The sequence below is a fragment of the Sinohyriopsis cumingii genome, chromosome 15 (genome assembly GCF_028554795.1).
Source record: "Sinohyriopsis cumingii isolate HCF-2022 chromosome 15, ASM2855479v2, whole genome shotgun sequence".
In the NCBI taxonomy this organism is placed as follows: domain Eukaryota; kingdom Metazoa; phylum Mollusca; class Bivalvia; order Unionida; family Unionidae; genus Sinohyriopsis; species Sinohyriopsis cumingii.
The window spans coordinates 104,092,842-104,105,488 of NC_142975.1; the positions used below are offsets into that span (position 1 = coordinate 104,092,842).

The 12,647-nt window shown below is 38.5% G+C and overlaps 1 protein-coding gene across 7 annotated transcripts in view; it reads left to right on the plus strand.

The window, feature by feature from the left end:
* Positions 1-11,700: 11,700 nt before the first annotated feature.
* Positions 11,701-12,647, plus strand: part of LOC149782406 (cell adhesion molecule DSCAM-like) — an 82,735-nt gene continuing 81,788 nt past the window's right edge. For 2 of the 7 annotated variants that reach the window (XM_089933795.1, XM_089933796.1), the window contains exon 1: positions 11,701-12,038. In XM_089933795.1, coding sequence (XP_089789921.1) covers positions 11,987-12,038 — 52 coding nt within the window. In that variant the 5' untranslated portion in view covers positions 11,701-11,986. The remainder of the gene's footprint in view (positions 12,039-12,647) is intronic. The other 5 variants (XM_089933799.1, XM_089933797.1, XM_089933798.1 and 2 more) reach the window with 4 other exon arrangements.

Sequence of the window (12,647 nt, forward strand, 5' to 3'; positions counted from 1 at the left end):
GCCCTCACTGCAGCAAGATCCCAGAATGACGTGAAGAAAAAGAATTCTGGGACCGAACATGCTGGCCGATTTCTCCCAATGGATGTCAGACCCCATCGACGAGCCGTGGAGTCAATGGGACATCGAACGGTACGGTGATTGTTATCGCCGTGCCACGGTGATGGCTCACACTTTTTCAGGATACGGTGGACAGTTTCTTTTCAGATACTATACGGACCATTGTACCGAACGTCCTAAAGTCACTCTGAACGAAGCCAAAAATATCTCCATGCAAGTGGGACAGTGCAGTTTAAAGATTCGATGAGTTACTCGGCAATGCGTTTGAGCCGAATGCCTAAAACGTTTGGAATAACAGAAATGGCCAAAGGCTATTTTCCGCACTTTTTAAATACCGAAGCCAGTCAACACGCCGTTCTACCCCATTTGCCTGAGGCTCGCTACTACGAACCCGACAACATAAGTACCAAACAACGAGAGGCTTTCTACGCTTGGTACCAGATTCACGACTCAGACCCCTTCGACTTTCAGGACAAAATGTTCAAGTAGTGTCGTTCCGACGTGGACATTTTAAGGCGTTCCTGTGGAAAATTTTGGGAATTATTCATGGAGCACGGAGGGATCGATCCTTTGAAGGAAGCCTTCACCATCGCCAATGCGTGTTCCTTAGTATACCGTCAACGAGTAATGCCCGTAAACACACTGGCTGTCATCAACCCTCAAACGAAGAACTTTGTCAAGCGTCAATACACGGTCAAAGCCCTACGCTGGCTACATTACTTGTGTGAAAAGGAATACAGATGGATACAACACGTCCGCAATGGAGTCGGCGAAAAGACCATGGGAACATATTCGATGGATGGCTGGGACTTAGAAAACACCAAGATCGTGTACAAGTTTAACGGATGATTGTTTTACGGATGTCCCCTCTGCTATCCTAAACGTGACACTTAAAATCATACGAATGCCACCTGTTTGCTGTACTAAGCGGACGATGAAAAAGGAGAAGAAATCAAATACTTGAACCTGTGCTCGCTGTTTCATTCCGTGTGCAAATATTGTCACTTTCCGCAGGTCACCCGCAATTGCTGAAGCAACACATCGAACAGGCCAACATTTGACAACAGGAAGTATTGACTGAATGTAAAGTCTTGCCTCCCACGGACTTGTACCATCCCGTTTTACCTCATCATTGCCAAGGAAAACTGATGTTTCCCTTGTGCCGTACTTGTGCCGAAACGTACAGCCAAGACCGATCTTGTCTGCACACCAAGGAAGAATGCCCCTTGAGGGAACGTGGGTCAGCGTGGAATTGTTTAAGGCTCTGGATCTGGGATACCAATTGGCAGAAGTGTACGAAATTTATCACGTTTCCAAGACAGAAAAATGCCTCAAGGGAGACCAAATTCAGAAAGGCATTTTTGCGGACTACGTGGATGCCGTTTTTAAACTGAAACAAAAATTCAGCAGCTATCCTTCCTGGTACCATACTGCCGAAGACCAAATGAAATTCAAAGAGAAAAATTATGGGAGGATGACGAAAGCATCACTTTAATCCACGTGGAGAAAAACTAAGGAAGGCAATTGTTTGCCTAAGTGATGTTAAGTTGCTTGTGGAGCAAAATGGCACAACGACTGTGTTTATAGAAGACGGAGTATTTGACAGAACCTTCAAGGTTCATCCAGATGATTCACGATAAAACTAAATACATAAAACAAGTGGACGTCGTTTGTGAAGACTTGATCTTAGTCAATTACGAAGAAGAACTGGACTTTGTAGAAGCCGACGAATTTGGAAATGTCATCATTGCGGCTTACGTGCTCGCATAAAATTTACGAAGTTTTAGGACTGTTAGGAGATCGTGTGCTGTATTTTGACACGGACAGTTGCATCTACTTCGATCGCCTGAGTCACTGCCACCCTGACATCGAAGGAGGCCGTTTAAGAGCCTGGGCGGAACAGAACCCCGATGACAAGATTCTAAGTTTAGCTAGTGCTGGTCCTAAAAATACTGAGACCCACGAAGAGAAGTGCACACCGAGTGTAAAGTGAAAGGATTTGACTCTCAATTATCGCACCAGTGGACTGGGCAACTTTGGGGTCTTGTAAGAAGTCTTGCAGACTGGACAAGACGGAAATTGTAGAGTGACCACCTACGAACCGCATAAAATTGTACGTTTAGCCACACACCAAATCGCCAGTCGGCCTTTAGAAAAAGTATATCAAATCGTGTACCAGATGCTAGTGCGACTTCCCAACCACTTCACTTTACCGTATGGTCACGACGATATTGGTCAGCATATATAAAGGGGCAACGTCCAAGACCGATAGTGCATTGTAACTACAAAAACCAAGCGAGAGAGATGAACACTGTTAAACAGACATCATTCAAGTTTGGTGATTATCAGGTGAATTGAGACGCTCTGCCTTGCGATGAGACCGATGCCGTACGCTGCGACCTCAGCGATTTAGTACCACATCATGGGAACTTTGCTATGGCTAAATCAGTTGGACATAATGGGAACTTTGTTGTGACTACTTAAGCAGGACATCGTTGGAACTTTGCTATGACTAATAATGCTACCACTACACCTGCCATGGAAACTGATGATGTACGTGCGAAATCGATCGTGGAGTCTTTACTGGTTTTCATGGTGGATATCAACCTCCACGCGATACCATGCGTCTACTGATGTCATCCAAAAATGAGCAAGCTCATGCGGATTTCACCGTAGCATCATCGAAATGAATCTGTGAAAGAGGAATATTCTTTCCCTGTGTGTATGCCTGAATACTTCAGCTTTGAAAGTCAATTCCAAACGTTCCAAGCAAAATGGCCTAAATATCTTGGAGGACCTACCCCCTGAAGAATTAGCCAGAGCCGGATTTATCTACTTTGGCAACGGGGATAAAGTCAAGTGCTTACGTTACTGTGTTTCACTTTACAAATGGGAGCAGAAAGATTCGGCTTACCTGGAACATGCTCGATGGTCTAAGATTTGTCACTACTTATCGTTAGTGGGAAGAGCTCAGTAATCTATGGATGTATAGTTTACAAGAGAACATTAATGGTTTGCCTGTGAAATTGAAAGAACGCAATTACAGAGAGTATGTTAAAATACAAGTGAAACACAAACTCAAAATCATTTCTCCATTGTGCTCTTTTCCAAAGTAAACGAAGACTGATTATGGGAGGACACTACTTCAGTTACAAATATAAACGAGGCTATTGGCCACGACCCAGCAAATGTCCACGATAGACTCAGTCTGTTAAAAGCCTTTCGTTTTCATCTGGATACGTATCGACTTCTACCGAGGAAAAAAACGATTCGTACACTGATTTTTGAAATCCAGTGGTGTGTGCTAAAGATGAACTGCCTCATCGCAAACCTCAAGATATTCACGCTTATGTCATCAACTAAGACAACAGTCATCTCACAGGAACCCACTGGGTAGCCGTCTACTTCCCTAAAGAGGGTTGTGTGCAATATTTTGATTCGTATGGATCGCCACCTTTAGAAGACGACATTATCGACTTATGAGAAGAAATGCCCAGACCACACAATTCAATAATGTGAAATTATAAGGCACATATTCCATGGCGTGTGGACAATATTGTGTGTATTTTCTTCATCAACGTAGTCTTGGATATTCTTTGGAACATTAGTGACTTATTTTGATCGTCACTCTTCTAGAAACGATGATTAGGTAGATGTTGAAAAATTGTTTGTTTGTTTATTTGAAGAAGAAAAACTATTGTGTTATTAATTGTTGATTGTTAGTTGTTTAAATAAAAAATGTTGTGTTTTGAAAAACGTGTTTGTCATTTGTTGTCAATTTTTATCATTATACTTGCTCTTTGATTTGTCTCTATCCCTCACCCTAAAATCAACTATGATAGCGTTCCGATCCAACAAATGTCGTAGGGATGTTTTCTATCGCGTCCGCTCTTGAACCATATAAAGCGAGGCAGTCTCCAGTCTGACCATAAACTGCCCATTAAATGGAAAACTGCTATAGTTATCCCATCATGAAACCAAATAAGGACCCCCACAATGTCAGCTCATACAGACCTATCTCTTTAACCAACAACATATGCAAAAACATGGAAACCCTATTAATTAATCGATTGAAATGCAACCTAGAGCAAAACAAATTAATATCTGGAAATCAATGCGGGTTTAGAAACAAACGATCCACTACGGACCAACTCTTAAGACTAGAAACTGCGATCAAACTAGCCTTTAACTCAAATAGGAAAGCAAATAGGAACCTAATAGCGGTATTTATAGACTTAGAAAAAGCATTCTACCTAGTATGGACCAAAGGCTTAATAGCCAAATTAAATCACTATGGCATTACAGGTCGAATGTTCAACTTCATCGAAAACTTCCTAACAGACCGCAAAATAATAACCAGAGTTGGAGACACACACTCTGAAATACACTCCCTAGAAAATGGAACTCCACAAGGCAGTATACTCAGTACCACTCTATTCAACCTAATGATCAACGATCTAGATAAAAACCTGGCAACCACACAAATTGAAATTTCGCAATTTGCAGATGACAGCGGAATATGGAAAGCTGGAAACCCTAACAGTCAAAAAACTATCAAAAACATACAAGATAGTCTCAATAACATAGGAAAATGGGCTGACAAATGGGGGTTCAAACTATCACAGGACAAAACTGAAGCGATCATTTTCTCACCCAAACACAAACGAAACAAACCACGACCAACACTTACTATGAACAATCAAGAAATAAAATATGTCAAATTCAAAAAATTCTTGGGTATGTATTTCAACGAACATCTAAATTGGGGACACCATATACAAGAAGTAGTTAAGAGATGCAATAAGGACCTTAATCTCATACAAAGCCTTAAAGGAACGAACTGGGGGTCCAACCAAGAAACATTGTTAGCATTATATAGGGCATTGATCAGATCTAAACATGATTACGGGTGCCAAGTATACAACCTAGCGCCAATAAACAGTCTCAAAAAATTAGAACAAAAACAAAGAAAAGCCCTGATTACAATCACTGGTGCACTACCATCAACATCGCTAATAGAACTGCAGGTACTAACAGGAGAACTACCGTTATATCCCAGAAGACAGGAACTAATACTGAGATTTGCAGCCAGATTACAAACTCAGTCCAGTACACACCCTACACTATTAGCAATTGAGAAATATAATATACCATTCAGAACCACCCTCAAGCATCACATTCCAACAGGAAAACTAGTACACGAACTAGCCAAACTACTCCCCATAGAAATAAAACAAACAGAAACTATCAATACCTTCGATAACGAACCTTGGTCTAACGAAGGCCCCAACAGCAATATTACCATCACCAAATACGGCAATAAAACAAATCAAGAACTGCAGCTGCGCACTGTAACAGCAGAAATATTAACAACCAATTATCCAAACCATTTACAAATATACACAGATGGATCGAAAAATAAAGAACCTGCAAAAACAGCAGTTGCTTACGCAGTACCTAAACTAAATATACGAAATGGTCACCGATTACCAGACCACTGTTCCATTTATACAGCAGAATTCTGGGCAATTATAAAAGCACTAGAATGGGTAGAAAAGAACAACCCACCCCAAACACTAATAATAAGCGACTCGCTCAGCGTCCTTACAACCATCCTAAATAACAACACCAAATACAGAGAAACTTTCTAAACCAAACAAACCTAATACTTAAAAAACTGAAAAGCAAACAACAAATAGAATTCCTATGGATACCATCCCACATAAACATACTAGGAAACAATCTAGCAGATGCATTAGCTAAACAAAAGCTAAGCGATCTAAACCACGTACCACTGGCTTACAGTGTTAGTGAAATATACAGTCTAACCACAGCCATGGTCAACTAAAAATGGCAGGAAAACTGGAACCATAACAAGAAAGGTAGAAAACTATATAACACACTAAATGAAACCATCAGAAATAGAAAACCACCATTACTTAAAGGAAAAGATCAAAAAGTAATAAATAGAATCTACACTGGAAAAACCAAGCTGGCCAACAGCTATGGAAAACACATAGGACCACAACCTCACAACCCAAATTGCTACTACTGTCGGGTGCCAGAGGATCTGCACCATATCTTCAACACATGCAATAGATTAAAGAAAGAAAGGGAACAATTCAAAATCGAACACAAAAAAAAAAGGATCGCCGAATACATACCCAGAATTCCTAAATAGTTCTAACCCCAATTTAAATATCACCTACAACATCATAGCTTACCTTAAAAAACTGAATTATATACAAAAATTTAAATAACAATTATAATTATACAAATAAAATATATAACAAATTTAGACCAATAGCGAAAACTCAGATTATGTTCCCTTGTATATCTCCCTGAACTACGAGATCCGAGTACAATCGACAAGGACAACTGATCTGGAACTAGCTAAATACAAATAGATTCTAAACAATTAATATGCTAAAATATAAATAACAAAGATAATCAAAAACAAATAAAATTTAGGTCAATTAAACAGATTAACAAAATAGCGAAAAACCCAGATTAGACTTCTTGAATATCTCCAGCCCCAAGAGATCCGAGAACAATCGCCAAGGAATACTTTCTGGATTTAGCTATATTAACCCAAATAGTCTTAAATTTTTTTTAGGGCAAACAATAAGGAAAATATTTTTACAGACTGATAAAATTATCCAAATAACTCATGTAAATTAAAAACCCATACTACAAATAGATAACTAGACTAATAAACAGGAAGGAAGGGGGGAGGTGAAATTAACAACCTGTACTCTTCTTCTCCTATCATACCACTCTTCTATAACGTCCTAATTTAACAGCTAAATCTCTACCGTCTATACCTAGGTGACAGCTACAACAAACCTAGACCTAACCATACAGCCCCAAAATAGAACGTATAAGGTGGTCGCAAGAATAGGCCATCAGGGACACCCGCAATAAGACCCCAAATAAACACATATAAGGTAGTCGAAAAAACCAACGACTATCAGGCCCGGCGGCACAATGCTGCAAAGTAACAACTATATAGAATAATACCCTAAAATTTACACGTATAAGTTAGTCAAAAAAACCAATGACTATCAGGTCCAGCAGCACAAGGCTGCAACCAAAAATCAAACCTAAGAAATTAGGACCCCAAATAAAACAAAAAGATGGACAAAACACCAACTCCATCCAGGGCCAGCAGCACAAGGCTGCAAAACCAACTGATTACACTTCTGTCACCTAGAAACTAACCTTGACCTCATAACCTCGATAGGCTCTCTCTCAAAACAAAACGGCACCGAGTTTATTATACCAAATTCAAAGACGGAATTTACTACCAACAATAATCCTGGATTGGAAGAGCACTACTGACCTGTGGCAGGACACCACCACCCGAGCCTAACCACTTTCACCCTTTTCCACGGACAGACACCAAAACCCATACGTGCAGTGCACGAATCATAATTTAACAAAAAGCGAACTTAGATCGGGTCCAATCCCACTAGTCGGAGCAAAATGCGAATGAAAACTGAGTGCGTGCTGGGTCCAATCCCATTCAACACAGGCCTTACAACCAGATCGATATGTATACAAATAGTACCTCGACCTGACGGCCCAATCAATAAGTGTTCTGTGAACACATAAAAGCCTGGAGGAAGTGGCACTATTCCTTCCCCCAATAGTAATCAAAAAGGTGCCTGTGGCATCATAAACAAGTGGTACATGACCAATGCGAGCGCACACCACTTTAATTCAACACAACAACAACAACAGTCTGACCATACATTGTTGACTCAACCTCCTATGAAGATGTGTTCAAGACGCCAAGCTGAACGAAGCTTACGTGAACTTACATCGTGTCGGGCAAAGTCTGATACCGAAGCCTGAAGAGACAGAGAATGTTAGAATGTTGAAAATGACCGAAGACCTGTTAGAAGAGCTTTTCAGAGAGGAAATAAGAAAGGAGAAAGAAGAATTAACGTATAAGTACAGACATCAGAAGCAGAGACAGCAGAGAGAATAGCAGCAACAGCAGCAGCAGGAACTAGATGTTTTGTCGACTGGCGTGTGGACACGAAAGGGTTCTCCTTCTCTTTCCGAAGAAGCAGACCTTATCCTGGGGAAAAGCCTGCCGCCAGACGGGGACGCATTCTTTACAAAGTTAAGAAGAAAATAAATGAGTTAAATTATAATAATAGTGCTCCTGGGATCCAAATAAAGTATAGGAGTACCAATATATTGAAAGAGATAGCCAGGTTAAACATGCAATTAATGTAGTTGTACCTGTCCCACTCAGTGAAGATTTAAGTGAAGGAATATCACCGGCTTATACTGACAATGGAGTGACAAATGTTCAGAAATTATGAAAGCTCTCGACCAGAAATTTTCACATTTGCAAGAGCAAGAAAGAAATGAACTTAAACAGTTATTATTTGAATATGAGCACGTATTTCCAGATGTTTGTACATGAACGAACAAGATTTTTCATGACGTTGAAGTTATAAATTCCAAACCTGTGAAACAACACCCGTACAGAATGAATCCTCTCAAACAGGAATACTTCAAAAAAGAAATTCAATATTTGCTGGAGAATGATTTTAAAGAGCCCAGTAATAGTGACTGGAGTTCACCATGCATATTTGTTCCAAAACCAGATAAAACTTTCCGTACGTGTACTGATTATAGGCAGCTGAATAGTGTGACAAAACAGATCCATTCCCATTACCAAGAATCGACGACTGTATTGATGAGATCGGGAATGCCAAGTATGTCACCAAATATGGCCTTCTGAAAGGATTTTGGAAAATTCCACTAACGGAAAGAGCAAAGGAAATTTCGGCATTTGTGACTCCAGATGTATTTTACCGATATAAAGTTATGCCGTTTGGGATGAATGGGTCACAAGTAGATTTCAACGTCGCATGAATATGATTACAATTGTGACGCTTATATATATGATGTCATCATCTACAACGACACATGGAAAAAAACATTTAGCAACAATTAGGACATTCTTTGACAGACTCACTGATGTATCTAAAAGTGAATTATGTCGTGCTAGTGTATCTTTTCTAGGACATATCGTGGGACATGGACAAATTAAACCTACAGATGCTAAGGTCAAGGCTATCTCTGAATTCCCTGTGCCTGTAAATAAAAAGCAGCTGATGCGGTGTTTGCGTATGGCCGGATACTATCGAAAATTTTGTTCCAATTTTTCTATAATTGCTGAACTCCTGAAAAATTTATTGAGTACAAATGCCCAGAGGCTTTTGACAAGTTGAAAGACATACTTAAAAGCGCGCCAGTTCTTACAGCTCCAATTATCAACCAATCATTCAAATTGTCTGTTGATGCAAGTGATTGTGGGGTTGGATCAGTTTTGATTTAAGAAGATGAAAATGGTATTGATCATCCAGTGTGTTATTTTTCTCAGAAATTAAATAAGCACAAAATAAATTATTCAATAATCGAGAAGGAATGTTTGGCTTTGATACTGACATTACAACATTTTGAAGTATACCTTAACTCAGCTCCTTCGTCGATTATTGTGTTTAGTGATCGCAACCCCCTTACTTTCATCGGCAAGATCAAAAATAAAAATCAAAGACTGCTATGGTGGAGTTTGTTGCTATAGAAGTATAATCGTGACGCACTTTCCCGTGTATAACAATGTATTATTTCATGTACACCGTGTGTACTTCATGAGTTCTTTTTAACCTCATGTATAATTAGTCTGTGGTAAAAATAAAGCTTTATTATATACATCTTTCTTTTTCTTCATGGGGGAAGTGTTACGTATATTTGGTTTAAATTATATTTTATTTAATTTGTGTTTGATTTGATTTGATTGTTTGTGGGTTTGGGAATCTTTGCACTTTCTTTACATGTCGATGTAATGTAATTTTGTTTACAAGGAATTTGATATTTTCCAGAAAATTAAGTTTGACCTGAATCTTTCCATAAATACCTAATAATAGAAACACTTTTATTCTCGGAGTAAAATGATTATTCTTATCAAGGACATACTGGAGCTTCGTAATTTGTATATGTAAACATGTTCACATGATCCTCTATTTCGCAATTAGGCATTTCCAAAATTGAGAAATATTTAGTATTAATAGTGATATTGAGAGAGAGAGAGAGAGAGTTTTGGGGCTTTTAAACACTTGATGTTAAGTTTTTTTTTTTTCTTCTGTTGTGACTAGTTTTGAGTTTTTAAGTTTTTGAGTTTTATGTTATTTTTTCGGATTCTAAAAGAATAATTCGTTTCTCTGGAAATATTTTGTGCACATAAAGAATTCTTGAACAGAGACATTTCTTGACAATTTTATTTGGATTTCTAAAGCCGGAGGATTAATAATGTGTTTCTACAAGAAACTGTAGACTTCAACACAGTACAGGTTGCAGCAAACGTCATCGCCTTCCATCTTGGATTCGTCGTCGGGACTAGAACTTGAAATCATTAGAACATTTTATTATTAGGACTTCTAAAATAACTTTTTGCAAAAACAGAAACTTGGATTAAGATGCAGTATTGTTCTAAGGTAAACATTTCCATCTTTTAAATGTATTTTTTTTTGTATGATTCTAAAAGATAAATATTGAATAGGTTTTTCTGGGTCACAAGTTCAAGAAGGTCATTGAGGTGGCGCTATACAGTTTCGCATTTTCCATAGGTTTAAGATTTTAAAGAAAAAGAATTTCCCCGACTTTCCTCACTGGTTATACTGGCTATTTAAAAAGTCCTTGTATATCTTATGTATAATTAAAAGAACCTTTAATTCCCTTTATTTTGATTTATGATTGATGGGTGTACTATGGGTTACAGAGTATACAGCTTGGCCTTACTTCAAATGTGAACCTTTCAAAAAAGTGCTAGCCCTACTTGGTCATTTTCACTTCCTGAACTTCAGAGGTAAATTGTAAAAAAAAAAGAGCCGATAACTTTTTCTTACATTTTACATATTTGGTAATCCATTCATTGTACTTTCAGAAGCTGGTATTGTCTAGTCTGGCAAATTTCATTTTCCCTATTTTAATAGCTGCTATGTATAGTGTACTTTAGACTAATTCAGGCTGATTTTTTAACACAAGGGAGCAGTCATTTACGTCTGCAGTGTGCTTAAATCATGAGAAATTTTCAAAAAAGTACAATATCCAAAGAAATATCATCCACATTACATTACTGTAGAATATAGGTATGCCAACATTCTCTCCATTGTGCATGTTTTAAATGCAAACTACTTCACCTTACATACGTCACTCTCTTTAAAGTACATATTAATTGGTGAGCGCCCCCTGAGTAGTCTTCATGTTGAGATGTAGAAATCATATTTTCATATTCATTTAGAGTAGAAATGTGAGATATTTGTGTTCACTTTATGAATATCACTTTCCTTAATTAAAGGACGATCGTTCTTTCTTGATAAAAATTGGATTTTCGACCAAAAACAACACGTGATCCAATGTTTACAGAAATGACGTATCGTTCCACAGATTTACCCGACGCGCAGAATTACCCGACACGGTGGTAAACCATTAACCATGCTGGCTATTCATTTGGAGTCCAAGTTACGCATTTAAGTCTGACTGACAGGCAGTCACCAAATTAACCACATCCAGTTTCAAGCCTAATTCAGAATAATGGTTGAGAAAATGCAGAAATAGTTCTTGGTGAATCCATAAACAAAAGGGTCTGTCTATTGCGCTCAAACCATCTATGTTAATTCGGATGGGTAAAGGGTAGAATACGAAACTATCCATTGAGTACCGATAAACGTCATTTAAGAGCTCAAGTCAGTGAATAAAACGTCCGTCTGCACCAAACTTTCGCGTGAAATTCGGAACTCGAGTGTGGCTAGGACCTTTTTAAAAAAAAAAATTAAAAGCCACTTGTTTTCATAAATTGGACATGACGGAGACTGGAAAGGAAGCAGCCTAACAAGTCATCATAGATATGTTTTGGATAGTAATGTTTGTGTTTTATTGGAGCCATAAATTCGTTAATGGTGAGTGCAGTCACAATATTTTATGTTTCAAACTTTCAGCGATCCTTTACCTAATGATAAAATTATTATCCATGGACCACAGGCACTTCATTCCGGGATAAACTAATGTGTACCCCGGAATCAAGTGCCTGTGCTATGGACTAGTGTACTGGATGGTGGGGAGTGGGTGGGATGCAGAGGAAGGACATGGGGTTCTTGTGGTACAGACCTCAAAAGTACAGCTCCTAAATAACTTTAAAAATGTTCTGATTTTAAGAAACCCCAAAATTATTAGATGTAAAAAAGTACATCACATTGAACCCGACACACACCTCACCCCAAAAAATATAATATGTTTAAAAACAATTAGGTTTCACATCCATCGATACAAATTAAATGGTCACTTCTATTGTACTATAGTAGTTGCTCACCCACCAGTTGTTTGTACCACCCTGAATCTGAATGAGATTGTATTCACATCAGGGCCAGTTGCAGCATAAAATAGTACTCAACAGAGAGCCACTAAAAAGTTAGTAGATTTGTTCAAATGCTGTCTTGAAGCTCTCCACTGATTGTGTGCACAGGGTTCATATCGTTGCTTACAATTAACCAGTCATACATGTACTAAGC